We start from the raw sequence: 17,257 nt of genomic DNA on the forward strand, positions 1-17,257 counted from the left end.
TGATCTGGGTGTATGGTGATTTACTGGGTTGATGTGGATTCTTCAACAGAGAGGTAATCGTGTGTTCCCAAGGTTGGGTTTTGAAAATTGATTGTGTCCAAAACTGATTATTGGACTCAAAATCCAAAACAAACACAACGGAAGGGTTAGGTTAGAAGCGCTTCTTGGTCTCTTGTTGAATCTTGACATGGTCCATTTGCAAGCAATCGTGTGATCCTAAGGTTGGGTTTTGAGCACTGATTGAGGGTCCAAAACTGATTATTGGACTCAAAATCGAAAACAAACACGACAGAAGGGTTAGGGTAGGGTGCTTCTTGGTCTTTTGTTTAATCTTGGCATCGTCCATTTGCAAGCAACTATCAGATTGAGATTCTGTAATTACTGCTGATTTTGTGCATCCTGTGGCCCTGTTTGGATTCCAAGATTTTTTTGGAAAAGTTTGGAATGGAAATTGTTTTGTAGTATTTCCTGCTTTTCCATTGTTTGATTACCCTTGAAAACCCCCACCGGACAGTTCAAAGTTTTATTTAGAGGGACCTTCTACTGATAATGATATCCCTCTAAGTCATAATCATATCATTTACCTCGGAATTGTGGAAACTAGATACCATAACATTTTTTTTATAAATTGTGTAGACAAAGTTTTTTCCCGAGGACCTGTTTGGATTGCAGGAATTTTTTGTAAAGGGAAAATATTTCTAAAATTCCCTACGTTTTTTACCCACAAAAACAGACTAATAATCAGTTTTGCACTCAAAATCAATTTTCCAAATGGCTGTTTAGGCCATATTTTGATCACTTCCAAATTTATAAAGCCCAACACCTCCATTTTGAGCTCCCATTGCTAGTAAATCATCTTGGCCGTAGAATGTGAGTATCTAGACCATTCAAGCAATGCAAACTATTAAGGGATGAATTGATATATCGGTTATTATGTCAGATTTTGGCCGATAAGTCTTCTTCGAATAAAGAGATTTTTATATGGTGTGTGCACATGAAGTTCGTAGTCCGGTATTTTTTTAAAAGTACCGTGGGCCCTGACTTCAGAGGACGATCCAAACCGTTCACTTGTTGGGCCTCAACTTCGGTTGGCTGTATCCCATAAACCATCTCCCTAGGATGATTCTGACCCTCGGATCTACAGATATAGGATCATCCTAGGGAGATGGTTTATGGGGGTACAGCCTACTGAAGATGTGGCCCAACAAGTGAAATGTTTGGATGGTCGTATGAAGTCGGGCCCCACAGTACTTTTTGAAAAATATTGGACTTCACAGATGCAAATATCATATCAAACATCACCAGTAAAAATTTATACATCATATTGGCCATGTCTAATCAACGCCAAGATACTCCAAAAACTCATCCGATATCTTCTACGAAAAGAGAGGAACTCCTTTAAACGGATTAGGACGAATAGTTCTTAGTCGTTGGAACTTGATTACTAGCATAATGGGGTTGATTTTATATGAAAAGCTCACCTTTTTCATTTAAATAGAGTTGGTGTCTTATTTTAAAGTAGGTTTTGCACTTAATCCAAAACTAATTTATTTAATGAAGCGGGAATGGGAGAATATGAATCGCCTGAGTCGATTCCTATCACTCAAAAAAAAATAAAAATTATGCTTTCTATTGCTCAAAATGTAGGATTTGCCAAATGCATACCTCCTTTTCTTTTTTTCTTTTCTTTTTTTTTCAAATGGTGACGATTTATTAATTATAAAAATGTAGCTACACAGAGTGCATAAGGAGAACAAGAAGGAATCAAATTACTAAGATGTCAGGGAGGCAAAAATTCGAAAATTTCTAAACAACGGGCGGTCTACTCCCTATTAGCCAGCCTCCGGGTATGCTGAAATCGAACCAAGAGACCCTCCACAGAATCGAAGATCTCGTCCAACATCTCTAAAAATCTCCATGGGGGGAGTGGGCATCCCATCTAACCACCTAGTTACGTTAAGGGAATCACCCTCCATAATAATGTTATCCGAGGCTCTTCTGGCCAACAGTCTGAAGCTTTGGAGAGAAGCCCTCGCAGCCATTTCATTGGAATCCTTGATGCTAATAGGTCCAGAGTATGCCCACTCGCGTTCCTTCTTACTTTTTTATAATTAATCTCAGCCCTTCATTTCATGTACAGTGCAGCAACCACTTCCTTCTCATCAATTGCGCTAACTCTAACCACAATATTTTGTTCTTCAAAGGGATTAGTTTTAAAGAGAAATTACATATATGTTGTGAGGGCGTGCAGTCCAGTATATTTTCCAGAGATACAGTGGACCCACTTCAAAGGACGATTGAAACAGTTAATTTGTTGGGCCACCATTAAACCATTTCCAATCGAATAACTCATCACTAATAATGAAATTTCAACACCATAAATAACAAAAACCCAAAGCTCACTCTAATCTTAACAAAAAAAGAAGAAGACACAAATCTGCTGCCCTTAACAACCAAATCCAAAATGCATATCTAATCAAACAAGAAGAACATATAATATATGTAAATCTAATCCCTCAGTCATTTCATCGAACGCTTGACGAGCGAATCCAATCATCTGAAATGGAGAGCTCTATTCTCAAGGTCATGGGGATTTTAATAGTTGATGGGGTGTAAAAACTCCAGCCTCTACCAGGCCGCCACCTGTCCCAGAGTAGGTGAGCTCCAGCCTCTCACAGGCTGCCACCTGTCCTGGAGTAGGTGAGCTCCAGCCTCTCACAGGCCGCCACCTGTCCTGGAGTAGGTAAACTCCAGCCTCTCACAGGCTGCCACCTGTCCTGGACACCTCACCAGGTTTTTCCCTATAAATAGGGGATCAAAGCTCAGACCAATGGGTAATACGAAAAAACCCCCTCCACTTAAACTCTTAGACTTCTCCCCTTCACTCCTGCTCATACTGACTTGAGTGTCGAAGGGCCTGTCCGGAGTAAAACCCGGGTTGGTCTTCTGACCTCGCTTGCCTTGTGCAGGACTCAGCCCTCTTAGCAGGACTCGCTTCTAGCCACTTCACTACTCGTTCACTTCGGTCCCCCAGGACTCAGCTCCTTTTGTTCATCCAGCTCAGCTCTTACGTCACTGCTGTACCTGTTACCGATTTCCGACCTAACAGATTGGCGCCATCCGTGGGACCGCGGAACTAAAAGCCGTCCTCAAACATCTCACAAAAAATGGCAGGGCGCAAGAATGCGCGTGTACCAGCTGCACGAACTGATCAAGCCGTGCTGCCTCGCAGGACCCGAAGTGAACGAATCGCCTCGCTGGTAGTGGCGGCCTCTGCAACAGCTGAGCAGAGCCCCGCTAGCTCAGAGCATCTGAATCCCTTGCCCACCCCGGAGCAAGTCCAGGCTCTATTTCAGCAAATGACAGCCCTCGTCGGGCAGTACCAGCAACTACTTCAAGCACCCCCTCAACCTCCTCCAGAAGCCCATCGATCTGCCCAAGGAAGGCCAGATGTCCGCAGGGGAGAGTCATCACGCCATGGTGAGGGCCAGACAAGTTCATCACCCCACAGTGAGGCATGCTCAAGCAGCGCCTCACCGCCGTCAAAGGTCACGGTCCCGTTCCGCACAAAAGCGCCGAGCTCATGAAGATCGTGCACCACCATTGCAGTCTCGGTCTCGTCGAAGGAGTCCGGAGAGCCAGTCCGGCTCCGCGGCAAGCCAATCTGTGGGAAGAATCAGGTCCTTGGAACTTAGAACAGATCCGCTACTACAGAGAATGGAGGAGATGGATCATCGGATAGAGGAACTGGCGAAGGATCAGAGCCGGCTTGCCTCCAGGGCGTTCTCAAGCAGAACGCCGTTCACTGATGATGTCCTGGGTGCTCCAGCACCCAGAGGGTTTAAATTGCCCGCCGTCCCTCAGTACGACGGTACTACTGACCCCGTGGATCACTTGGAGACATTCAGAACAATGATGCTCCTCCACGGAGCTTCCGATGGCTTTCTTTGCAGAGCGTTTCCAACAACGCTAACTGGTGCGGCGAGAGACTGGTACTCCCGGATCAAACCGAACTCCATCAGCAATTTCGATGATTTTGGATAGAATCTTGTCCGCCACTTCATGAGTAGCCGCAGGCCGAAGAAAACGACAGCATCCCTGATGGCCTTGCGACAGGATGACAATGAGCCTCTGAAAGTGTTCGTCCGCCGATTCAACAGGGAGGCACTTCAGGTGCCAAATTTAGATCCCTCAGTAGCTATGAATGCGCTCCTCACAGGAGCCAGATCTAATGATTTCCGTCGGGCCGTAGCCCGACAAAATCCGCACTCACTGGCAAATCTCATGGCCGGGGCAGAGGAGTACATAACGGTGGAAGAAACACTGGCAGCTCTTAATTCAAATCGGAGGATAACCTCCGAAGAGAAAAATCCCACCAAGCAGCGCAGGGAGAAACCTCCAAGAAGAGAGAAGTCTCCACCTCCGCCAAGGAGAGAAGAGAACTTCACACCTCTTAACACCTCCAGAAAACACATATTGGCTGCCATCAGCGAAGAGGAATTCGTGAAGTGGCCTGCGAGAATGATCTCCAAAGGGAACAGAAGAGATCCCTCAAAATATTGTCGCTTCCACAAGGACCACGGCCACGACACAGATGATTGTTGGCAGCTCAAAGAGGAAATTGAGCAACTCATCAGCCGCGGTTATTTGAAAAAGTATATCCGAACTGACGGGCGCAAGCCGGAGCGCAAAGGAAAGAGTCCCCAGGGCCGCAGTCCTCGGAGATCGCAGCCAACCTCTGCTCGGGACAAGACCCCTCAGCCCGTTAATGCGCATCCTGAGGCACCCCGATCTCAGCCAAGGGGGGTCATCGGTACAATAATGGGTGGACCAGCCGCCGGGGGCACATCCTCTGCTGCCCGCAAAGCATATGCGCGACGAGTTAACGCCGTGCACACAACCAGCAAAAAGACGAGAACGGAGAATGAGATCTCCTTCTCAGATGCAGATCTGGACAACCTTATCCTACCCTACGACGATGCACTGGTTTTAACCATGCTCGTTGCCAACTGGGAGGTGAAGAAAATCCTTATGGACAATGGGAGTTCGGCGGGCATCTTATACTATCACGCCTTCCAGAAGATGATGATAGGCGACGACGGTTTGAAGCCGGCGAACTCAGATCTGTTTGGCTTCTCAGGAGAGGTTGTGAAAGTAGAAGGACAGATTGAGCTTCCAATCCTTGTTGGAGAGCCACCTTGCCAAGCGTTCGCCATGGTCAACTTCCTGGTAGTAAGAGCCACTTCGGTCTATAATGCTATCCTGGGACGGCCTGGCCAGAACCTGATCCGTACAGTGGCCTCAGCCTACCACCAAAAAATGAAGTTCATAACCCCCAACGGCGTGGGAGAAGTTCGAGGAGATCAACCCCAATCCAGGGAGTGCTATGCGATGGCACTCAAAGGCAAAAATGCAGTGGAATCACTGCCAATCGAACTGCTTGATGTAAGGGACGAGCTCAGGGGGACTCAACCCACTGAAGACCTCCTCTCCATCCCACTGTGCCCAGAGGACCGTGAGAAAGTCGCTTTAATAGGCTCTTCCCTCAGTCACGGCATTCAGCACCAGCTCACTGAGTTTCTCCAGGACAATGCAGATGTCTTTACATGGGTTCCTGCCGATATGCCGGGCATCGACCCGGAGATCAGCACCCACCGACTCCGCGCTAATCTCGACTTGCTAGAAGAGATCCGGGAAGAATCTCGAATCCGGGTCGCTGCTTACAAGCAGAGGATGTCTAATTATCACAACTGCAAGATTCGTCCCAGAGAATTCAGGACAGGGGATTTGGTCCTGAGAAAGGCAGCCGTCTCCCAACCGACGAAAGTCGGAAAACTCTCCCCAACTTGGGAAGGGCCATATCGGGTGAAAGAAGTTATCCGCCCAGGGAGCTACAGGCTAGAGACACTGGAGGAGTACTTATTACCCCATGCATGGAACTCCAAAAATCTCAGGAACTATTATCAATAGTCAAACTATCTGGCGTAAAAAGGTGACTTTGTAAATTTGTGAATTTGTTGTTATGAATAAATAATCTTTTTACAGACTTTGTTTCACCTTCATTCACTGGAAACCCAGTTCACAAAACTTGGGTACTCACTGGAAACCCAGTTCTTAAACTCGGGTACTCACTGAAAACCCAGTTCACAAAACTCGGGTACTCACTGAAAACCCAGTTCATAAAACTTGGGTACTCACTGGAAACCCAGTTCTTAAACTTGGGTGCTCACTGGAAACCCAGTTCTTAAACTTGGGTACTCACTGGAAACCCAGTTCTTAAACTCGGGTACTCACTGGAAACCCAGTTCACAAAACTTGGGTACTCACTGAAAACCCAATTTTTAAACTTGGGTACTCGCTGGAAACCCGGTTCGTCAAAATTCGGCCATCAACAGTCTTGGTCCCAGGTTATCAAAACTAAAGGGCAAGTCGAGCAAGTCACTCAGTTAAAGCTTATTAGAGACGAAGAAAACATAATAGGACAAGTATGATTCTATTGATCAGAATGTGGGGGCCTCGAGGGCCATTACAAAAATCGCCTTAATAGGCTGTCAAAAAGTATAAGGTCTCAAGGACCATTACAAAATGAAACAAAAGAAACTAAGAGGCATCCGGAGGAGAGGTAATGTCGGCAGGAGCATTAGCAGGGGCATCTGGCTCCTCATCAGTAATCTTCGGCCTGGCAGGAAGAGTCATATTATCCATCACTAAGTTTGGATTGCACGCCTGGAGCTCCTGGAGGCAGTCGTAGTACCCAAGACTATAAGCCTCACTCGATAGGCTGAAGAGCTCGGCCTCTTTCTCCTCTGCAGCCGCCTTCACTGCGACATTCTGCCTCTCCTTGGCTCTTTCCCTCTGGGCGCTCATGGCCTCGGCAGCCTTATCAAGCTTCTGCCTCTCTAGGGCCAGATCCTCCACCAGCAGCTTCTTCTCAGCTTCAACTCGCCCGATACTCGTTTGGAGCTCCTTGACCTCAGCGGCCAGCTTTCCGTTCACCTCTTCAGATTTGGTGATGGCTTCGGAGAACTTCTTACTCTTCTTCTTGAGATCATTGTAGTATAGTGAGATCTGCAGAAAGGAGCAAGCATCAGCGATGTATAGACAAAAGGAAAAATGGACAGAAAGCCAGCAAACTACATCTTTTCCTTACCTGGTAAAGCGAAGACAACACCGCCTCCTCCCCTGTAGCTGGCGGCTCACGGATGACCTGTTGCTTGTCCTTCCGCAACAGACACTTGCTCATGATCTCCCCTGCTACTCGGCTCTCGCCTAGGGCAGTATCGTCCTTCAGAACGGCCCAATTGGGCCAAAAAACGTTCTCACTCAGCGCCATAGGAGGACGGGCTCCAGAACCGGTTCCAGTAGAGGCACCACCGGACCTAGAAGAGCCACCACCCTGGGCAAAGGGGCCTACTAGCTTCACTGTAGTCTTGGCCCTCTGAGCTGGGGGTGGAGGAGTGCCTCGTGATGGGGCCGGACTTGCCAGTTCATCCGCCTTTCTCTTCTGGCGCTCCTGTAGGGCCTGTTGAGCACCTTCCTGCGCCCTCGGCTGGGCCCCTTGTCTTATTTTCTCAATTGTTGGCTGTTTCTTCATCTCTGTAAAGCAAGTGAGCAGTCAGAAGCAAGCATACAAAAGTAAACAGATTCTAAAGGCAGGTCTAGCTACATACGTTCTGAAGTCGCAGCACTCACGCTTAGCCCGATCAGAATCTCCTCTCCTGAAAACTCTGCACAGCGGATAAGGCCCGATTGTTCAACCTCCTTCCGCATCAAGGCGAATGTCTCCTTATCCTCACCCTCGAGGAGCGGCTTTCGACTTAATTTGGAAGTGTCCGGAGTGTCCCACACTAGAGGGACAGGCCAGGGCTCACTGGCCTCCTTATCCTCGACGTAGAAGAACCTATTCTTCCACGAATGTATCGACGATCGACGAGGGGATGCCGGTAATTATTTTTAGCTCAGGGCGTTGGCTGATGTAAATCCAGCCCCCTTCCTTATGCCTCTTCAGATGTGCACAAGCACGGAATAGCGACAAAGTCACGCTCCTCTCTAACCGGCCGTGGACGAGATACAAGAACCCAGTCAGTAATCTCCACGAGTTCGGAGCTACTTGGGCTGGGGCCAGTTCGTAGTATCGAAGCACCGCCGTGAAAAATGGGTGCAAAGGAAATCGGAGTCCCGCCCTCAGCGACTCCTCGTAGATACAGAGATCCCGACTCTCGTTACAGGCTCTGTCTCCCTCTATAGCTGCCCTCAGTTCAAATCTTGGGGGCACGCAGTACTTGTCTCTAATGTCCCCCAACATGGACCTTGTGAGGTAATTTTCCTCGACCAAAGCTCGCAGGTTGTACTTTGGGTTGGCCTCCATTCGCGCTCTAGCGATCACCTCCACCGCTCGGCCAGGAAGGAATGTTGTGGACGCCTCAGCAACGTCGCTTTCAACACTTCCTTCTGCTCGGGGGAGACTACCAGTCGGGAGTGGGGTGGTATTCAAGTCTAATATCACTTCGTCCCTGACCCCTCCGTCGTCGCTATCTACGAGATCTATCCTAGCGGATAACTTAGCCATTACAGGCTCCTGAGGCGGCCTAAATTCTGAACTACTACTAGTGGAGGACTCCGTACCGGACTCAGAACGGGAACTACTATCAGACATGTAGTAAAGAGAAGGGCTGAGAGGAATACCGGTGAGTAGAGCTCGTCGAACCCGTGCGCAACTCCAACTACGAACTACGAAGTCGAGCTCACAGAGAGAGAACGGAAAAGAAGATAAAAAGTGAAAAGTAAGAAATGAAAGGGGAAAACCTCCTTTTATAACTTTTCAGAGGCGGTGGGGCAGTAAATGCGATGCACGCATCTCGAGAGCACTCAAATAGCGCCACGTGTCCCTTATTAATGACGGACACATTCTCCCACTCAAGAAGACGGTTAAACACGCGCGTGTCCCTGCGCGCGTAAAAACTCGCATCTCCAGAAGAAATTTCCGTGCTCCGTACTGGATTTTCCGAAATGGGACTGGATATAACGCGTTTTAGCAAAACGACAAAAAGCAGTCCGGTCCGAACCGGACTGGGCGCAAGACGACAAAAATCAGTCCGGCCCCAGCCGGACTGGATATAATGCGTTTCAGCAAAACGACAAAAAGCAGTCCGGTCCGAACCGGACTGGGCGCAAGACGACAAAAATCAGTGCGGCCCCAGCCGGACTGGATATAACGTGTTTAAGCAAAACGACAAAAAGCAGTCCGGTCCGAACCGGACTGGGCGCAAGACGACAAAAATCAGTCCGGCCCCAGCCGGATTGGATATAACGCGTTTCAGCAAAACGACAAAAAGCAGTCCGGTCCGAACCGGACTGGGCGCAAGACGACAAAAATCAGTCCGGTGCAAGCCGTACTCCGGACTCCGAACTCCGGACTGAATACGACGCGTCCTACAAAACGTCAAAATCAGTCCGGTGGAAGCCGTACTCCGTACTCCGAACTCCGGACTCCGGACTGGACTCCCAGACCAATTCCAGCCGGACTCCGGACTGGACCTCCAGACTGAATTCCCCGATTCACTTCCAAACAACGCCTACCCATCCAGAGAAACGATTGATCACACTTTCCCAAGTCCCTCAATGACTTGGAAAACTGAGGGGCAACTGATGGGGTGTAAAAACTCCAGCCTCTAACAGGCCGCCACCTGTCCCAGAGTAGGTGAGCTCCAGTCTCTCACAGGCCGCCACCTGTCCTGGAGTAGGTGAGCTCCAGCCTCTCACAGGCCGCTACCTGTCCTCGAGTAGGTAAACTCCAGCCTCTCACAGGCCGCCACCTGTCCAGGACACCTGTCCTGGACACCTCACCAGGTTTTCCCCTATAAATAGGGGATCAAAGCTCAGACCAATGGGTAATACGAAAAAACCCCCTCCACTTAAACTCTTAGACTTCTCTCCCCTTCACTCCTGCTCATACTGACTTGAGTGTCGAAGGGCCTGTCCGGAGTAAAACCCGGGTTGGTCTTCTGACCTTGCTTGCCTTGTGCAGGACTCAGCCTTCATAGCAGGACTCGCTTCTAGCCACTTCACTACTCGTTCACTCCGGTCCCCCAGGACTCAGCTCCTTTGGTCATCCAGCTCAGCTCTTACATCACTGCTGTACCTGTTATCGATTTCCGGCCTAACAATAGTCATGGAGAGAGATGCCTGTGATGGTTGGCAAGTGCTTCAAACGTCGCAGGAAAAAAAACAGGGCTGTTCGTTTAGGGAGGGAGAGTTATTTTCATCATTCTGACTAGGGGCTTATTGTAAGTAGCCCTGTTAAAAAACCGGTGAAAGGCTGTAAGGGGTGTCCCTGTGAATGAAAAGGGGCGGATATATCAGCTCCCTAAATTTATAGTATCTTCTATCTTAATACTGAGACTACGAACTTGCATCTGATAATTTATACTCTCTTATATCAAATATTTATAGCAAAATCCAATAACAAAAAAGAGCAATGACAGATACAAGGAAGCCTGCATAAAGAGCCGAAAAGGGCTCTTCATTGGATCCACGTCATTTTCAGTTACATTTTAAAATCGGTTGAAAAAGTAAATCTACATTCGATGACGTGGACCCATGCGCCCCTTTTAACTTTTAACGTGAATTGTGGGTCAACGCTTTTTGACGTCCAACCACATTAAAAGTGGGAGCATCATCCGACCGCGGGCAGAGGGTTGAAAAAATCATCGCCCTAATGTAACTCAAAGTATACACCACGTGTAAGTTATACATATTTCGACACCATTAACATAGTTTTTATACGGTGCAAGCCCTTATATTCCCGTATTTTCCAAAAGTACTGTACGGACCACACTATAGGATGATCCAAACCGTCCATATGAAGGGCCACAACATAAATATGTTGCCAAAAAATCATTTTCTATAGTTGGATCCCAACCCTCTAATCTATATAGGAACTGCATATTATGGAAACATCTATAGATCGGAGGGCTAGGATCATCCTATGGAAGTGACTTCTGGGGAAGAACCTACAGTGTGGTCCGTACAGTACTTTTGAAAAAAATACGGGAATTGAATATGAAGGCGCTTACACCATATAAAATCTCTAACATATATAACATATGCAGCTAATGAGACCCTACCTGCCAATGATTGTGGAGTTCAAGTGACAGCCCACAGAGTGAACAGATCAGCTTAGGAAGATGAACCGAGTTAACACTAGGAGACAGCGAGTTACGGTACTCGATGACTCGCCCTAGATACAACAGCGCAACTTGTTAGGTGGGTAATAAGTAGAAGAAGGTTACAAATATAGCGCGAGTATCTAAACTAATTATCTGAAGCAGGAAGTGGTGGGGCACGAGGGGTATTTACTCTTTGTTCTTAGCGTCAAAGAAAACGACGACGAGGAAGACAGGAGAATACTTGCATGGAAATTCGATGCAGTAATAATAAAGTAATAATAAATAATAAATTGAAGAAGAAAGATTACTATGTTGACATGTGGAGAAGGAACCCTCACCGTGTCTCCCACTCCTCCACTCTCACTCTTTCTACTCGACACGTGCCAAGCCAACCACTCATAACTCATTATCAGATCTTGTACGATAGCTCTACGCCCACATAATATCATTACTTTTTTTTCTCTTCTTATTTCTTCACCACTCGTATCTCTTTTCTCTTCATCAATGTTTTTTTTCCCATTAATCTCTATTCCTATGTTGCCTTCCTAGAGTATAGTACACCCACTACCTTATCTAACCTTTCCTTTTATTTCCACTGCTCTCACTCTCTTCAACTCTATCTCTTTCTATCTAACACTCATTTTTCAAGATGAGCCAGTGTGTACCGAGTTGGGAGCTCAACAAGAGCAGTAACTCGGCCAAGCTTGCTTTTCATGGAGACCATTCTGCCCCTCCCGACGAGGAGGCCATGTAAGCCCCCTCTTTTTCCTTGAGTTTTTCATTACTGTTTGGATTGGATTGCAGAAATTAATTTTATGAAAAAGCTTAAAAAATGAATCTTCATGCCTCGTACTCCATGGACTTTGCACTGGTAGGTCTCCAAGGCGAATAAAATTTATCCCATTTTCTATTTAGAGCTACCTTCAATTTATTTATGATAACACCATTATCCTCTAAATTGTGAAAATTAATATAAAATTTTCCCAAGAAAAGTTTTTCCATGATAAATGTTATAAATGGATGTTTCATTCAGGCTAAATTATGAAGTAGCAGAGCTGACATGGGAGAATGGGCAACTAGCGATGCACGGACTAGGCCTCCCACGAATCGTGGGGAAGCCCTCCTCCAAATACTCTGCATGGGAGAAGCCACGTGCGAGCGGCACGCTGGAGTCCATAGTAAACCAGTCCACATGTCATCCACCCGATGACCTACTCCCCTGGTTCGACCACCAACACCGAGTCACAACCGGTGCTGACGCGTTGGTCCCATGTTCCAACCCAGCCAACTCGGTCGATAACAACTCCACCCAGCACGTGCCGGATCCAAAACCCACGGGAATTCGGAAGCCAATGGTGGGGTCCTCCACACGTGTAGGGTCGTGCAGTGGGGGAATGAAAGAGAAGGTTCCGGGCGTGGGTCCCACGAAGCGGGCTCGGACTGGTAGGTTCCGGGAGGGGAGCAGTAGGAACCGGAGCTTGAGCGGGAGCGAGAGTTGGCACGTGACTCTTGACACGAGCGAGATGAATTTGGACGTGGATTTTACTTCCACGTCGATGGGTTCGCACGAGAACACGAGCTCAGGAAAACCTTTCTCGTCTCGCACCAAGCAAACCACGTTCGACGATCATGACTCGGTTTGTCACAGCAGACCACACGTAATTTCTTCTCTTTGATATTTAATTTTTTTTTTTTTGTTTATTTATTTTATTACCTGGTTTTAATTTTTATTTATTTTTATTTTTGTTGGGTTGTAAAAGAGAGAAGCAAGGAGCAAGGATGAGAAGAAGGGAAAATCAGGGAGATCTTCGATATCAACTAAAAGGAGTCGGGCTGCTGCTGTTCATAATCAATCCGAACGTGTAAATATCCCCACAAACTCTCTCTTGTGTTTTTCATTTTTCCTTTTTCCTTTTTAAAAGTTGTACTGACACCCCAATTTTACCTCTTTTTTTTTCATGTTTTTATCAGAAAAGGAGAGATAGGATTAACGAAAGGATTAGAACCCTACAGAAGTTGGTGCCCAATTCAAGTAAGGTATGGAAGAGAATTTTATCCATCTATTTTGATAACCACAACCCCATCTTTGTTTTTTACTTTTTTAATTCTCTACTCGGATTTTCAACAGACAGATAAAGCTTCAATGCTTGATGAGGTGATAGAATACTTGAAGCAATTACAGGCCCAAGTCCAAATGATAAGCAAGATGAGCAGCATGCCACCCATGATGATGCCGATGACCATGCAACAACTACAGATGGCCATGATGGCCCAGATGACCATGGGCATGGGCATGGGGATGGGTATGGGTTTGATGGACATAAACTCCGTCAACCCCGCCGGACACCCTGCCGGAATTCCCCCAATTCTCCACCCGGCCGCTGCTTTCATGCCCCTCACCGCCCCATGGGACCCAGCCACTGCCGACCGGCTAACTTCTTCCGGCGCCGGCACCATCTTGCCAGATCCTTTCTCTGCCTTTATTGCTTCCCAAACTCAGGTAAGAGACCCTACGTTATTATAATCATCAATTCTCAAATTTTATTTTTTGTATAATAATATTGTTATAACAAGTAATATATTGTTATGGGAAATGATTTCTGCACTCTGATGTTTTTTGATAAAAGGCGCACCAATTTTTACGGTCTAGTATTTAAAGGGCTGTCAGAGGAATATTACGGTTTAAATATGTTCTTAAAAACTTTTAAATTCTACACGACAAACAAGTGGAACGCATGTTTATCGGGCTGAAATCATTTCTGTATTTTATTTCTATTTAAGAAACTTAATATTAGGATACGTGATACGTAAAACTCAAAAACTCGTGGTAATTGTAAAGTTTTGGTAGTAATATTAAAAAACAACGGATAAAAGAGATAGAGAATCTTAAAGTATTGGAATCCGAGACATGTCCGACACATATTCTTGGCCCATTTAGAAGAATCCATGTAAAAGTGCATACACTGACTTAAGCATCGAAAATGCGTAATTCTGATTTTATGGTATATAATAATGGGTTGGTGTTTCATGTTGGTTTTGTGCGTGCAGCCAATGACTTTGGATGCTTACAACAGAATGGCTGCGTTGTATCAACAGCTACATCAAACTCCACCACCCAATTCCAAGAGCTAGATAGTCAAAAGAGTAATGTTTATGTTCATATTGAGTTTGTATGTATTTATAGTAGATTTGTCATTTGATTCTCATATAAATATCTTCTTTGGGAGGATTCATTGGATTTATTAATTATTTTAATGTGTATGTGTGTTGTTTGTAGCGTAACTCTTGTATGTACCCACTTGGTATATTTGTATGCTTGCCCGTATGTATGTCTACTTCCTATGATGACTTCATACTTTTTCCATTCAGAACGTTGAGAGAAAGAGAGAGCTGCCCTTCTTTATTGAGAGAGAGAGAGAGAGAGAGAGAGAGACGCCCTTCTTTATGCCCTTCTATCCACTTTGGTTTGGATTCACCCTATGTCTTGGCCACCATTCGTTGGGTCCCTCTAGGTCAGATCCTTTTAGGAGTGCGTTCTTTCTGGATTCTACTTTTTTACTCATCATGATCCAGAATAACTTAGGTCAATCAAGGGGTGTCAATGGATCCACCTATGTCTTAGTCACAATCCGTTCAAATCTCTCGGTTAAAATCTCTCGGTTACTGGTCCTATCGGACTGGGAGTGTTCTTCAGATCCTACTTCTGTTCAAATCTCTCGGTTACTGGTCCTATCGGACTGGGAGTGTTCTTCAGATCCTACTTCCCGTCTCTCAGTCATAATGCATTTCATATATATACATTTCATATATATATCGGACTGTCCACTGGAGTGGACCAGTTGGTCTTGCACTAGAAAAGGGAGAGATGGAGTGCCAAAGCGAACAATGAGGGCGAGCCCCAGTGGCGATCCTACAAAGTGGGGCAGGGATGTAGAATCAATGGTTAAAGAATGAACAAAAGAGGGTAGTCAAGAGTTGGAAGAGATGAATGACAAAATACTGATAGGAATCGTTAAAAATAATGCATATGGCTTATGTTAGCTAAATTATCTCGAATTAATGCCTATGGTTATAAAAAAAACATAAAATAATAAAATCGTTTTTGTTAGTTGCCTGGATTTGATGAGGGATCGGGAATGTGTCCATGGATCCTAAGTAATGTCTCTCGGTCCTGTCCTTTTAAGTTCATCATACTGTACCGTTCCATTCTACAGCGATACCAAGGTCCTAATTAATTATGTTGTAAATCATGTGGGCTTAATATTACAAAAATGCCCCTAATGGAAGAAAATATGAAGGGTATTTTTGTACATTGGCAATCCATTCGGATATGTAGTCTACCATGGCATTTTCTGACGTAGTACCTGTTGGACTTTAGGATGTGGATCTAATGGGCGAGGTAAGATCAAGCTTTTGTGCCCAAATTGTGTCCATTACGTTCGCATCCTTTGGATTCGTGAGACGTTCCAATCCTTGGGATCCATCACATCCGACTGTCTACCTCCATTAATGCCCTGCTCATATTCATCTATTCATATTAAATGATATATCCGCCCCTTTTGATCACTAGGAACACCTCCATGTCAGTGCATAAGTGACTAAAGAGGAGCTTTTGCACTCATGTCGGAAGAATTCAATGCCCCTTATTGCCACAAACACTGACAGGGGTGTTCCTAGTGATGAAAAGGGGCGGATATATCACTTCCCATTTATATAAAGCTATCTTATCTTTATATAAAATGGCAAAAAGTATACCGAGCAATAGAGCGTGGATGTATGTTCGGGACCATACTATTTATTCTTATGACTTTGGCCCTTGATTCTTCACTTGATAGGGAAATTTTCTTTATTTGGAAATTAATATGATGTTATTGTTTAAATTTGTGTGGTGGTCCTTTTTTTCCTCTCAATACCAGATATTTGCTATAATTGGAAATTAATTATGTAATATATTATGTAGATTTTTCTTTCATTTTTATTTGTTGAAGGAACAAAGATGCATCAGGCAATATTCTTCATATAGAATTTCTACATAATATAATTTGGTCTTGATTGATTTTTTATTGCACGCATTTTTAAAAAAATGCAGTGGGCCCAACATGATTGGATGATCCAAACCATTCATTTGATTGGTCCCAACTTAAATATTCCGTGCCTTAAAAAACCATCCCATAGAATGATCCTAACCCTCCGATTTGTTCAGGGATGTCACAATTCTTCATATTAGAAAATTACGATTATCCTACAAAGATGATTTTCGGAGCACGAGCTATGTAAGGGTCCAACAAATGAATGGTTTGGATCAGCGAGCCAAGGGGATCACCTTGCAATATTATTTAATATGTCAAGTTATATGACCCAATGAAGATTACCCCCCTTGAGAGATGTGCCATTTCCGTTAGTTTTGAAGCAAAATATTTACGTATAACACGCGTACAATCTCCTTGGCGGGTGATGATATTTTCACCCCCCTTGCATTACGCTTGCGCCCCCCTTTAACGTGATTTAAAGTCAAAAAGCGTTAAAGTTGCCCATTTTTCACGTCAGATCATGGAATCAGAGGAGTGCATGCGTAATGCAGGAGGAGTGAAAATATCATCTCCCCGATATTTAGAATCAATAAGAAAAATCTATGTGGGGGTGTTTGGTCACATTTCAATGGTGCCATCGTTGTCACCCCTCTCCCTCTCGCGACTGCGAAACGTAACGTGCTATGTCTACTAAAAGTTACACAACTTAAATGATTGGAGACTCATTTTCTAATTTGGATTAACCGCTCACCACATGCTCCACTTAGGCTCGCCCACACCTCATTAAAACTGACACAAACATGACTTTGCTTCTGTCTTTTGTGCTTTTCCACATTGTTTTTATCCTAAAGCAGGTCCAGTCCTCGTCACCATACCGTACATTCTAAGAACGTCACCCATTGGCCCAAGAAATAAAATCCTTAATTAGGGTAATGATATTTATACTCCCTTGTCTTTGTAGATACATGACACACTTAATTTCAAAATCTTTGATTTGCCTTTACTTGCTATCCATAGCAGCTAATTGGGGAAAGACTTAGCAACTAACAAACAAGGGGT

The 17,257-nt window shown here is 45.3% G+C and overlaps 1 protein-coding gene across 1 annotated transcript; it reads left to right on the forward strand.

The window, feature by feature from the left end:
- Positions 1–11,688: 11,688 nt before the first annotated feature.
- Positions 11,689–14,450, forward strand: UNE10 (basic helix-loop-helix (bHLH) DNA-binding superfamily protein). The gene is made up of 6 exons (XM_077379311.1): positions 11,689–11,918; positions 12,202–12,826; positions 12,929–13,030; positions 13,140–13,205; positions 13,297–13,668; positions 14,217–14,450. The coding sequence occupies exons 1-6, from the start codon at positions 11,818–11,820 to the stop codon at positions 14,298–14,300; spliced, it is 1,350 nt and encodes a 449-aa protein (XP_077235426.1). The 5' UTR covers positions 11,689–11,817; the 3' UTR covers positions 14,301–14,450.
- Positions 14,451–17,257: the final 2,807 nt, after the last annotated feature.

Source organism: Tasmannia lanceolata, unplaced genomic scaffold (assembly GCF_043159265.1).
Source record: "Tasmannia lanceolata isolate RefF3 unplaced genomic scaffold, GAP_Taslan_0.1 ptg000005l, whole genome shotgun sequence".
NCBI lineage: Eukaryota > Viridiplantae > Streptophyta > Magnoliopsida > Canellales > Winteraceae > Tasmannia > Tasmannia lanceolata.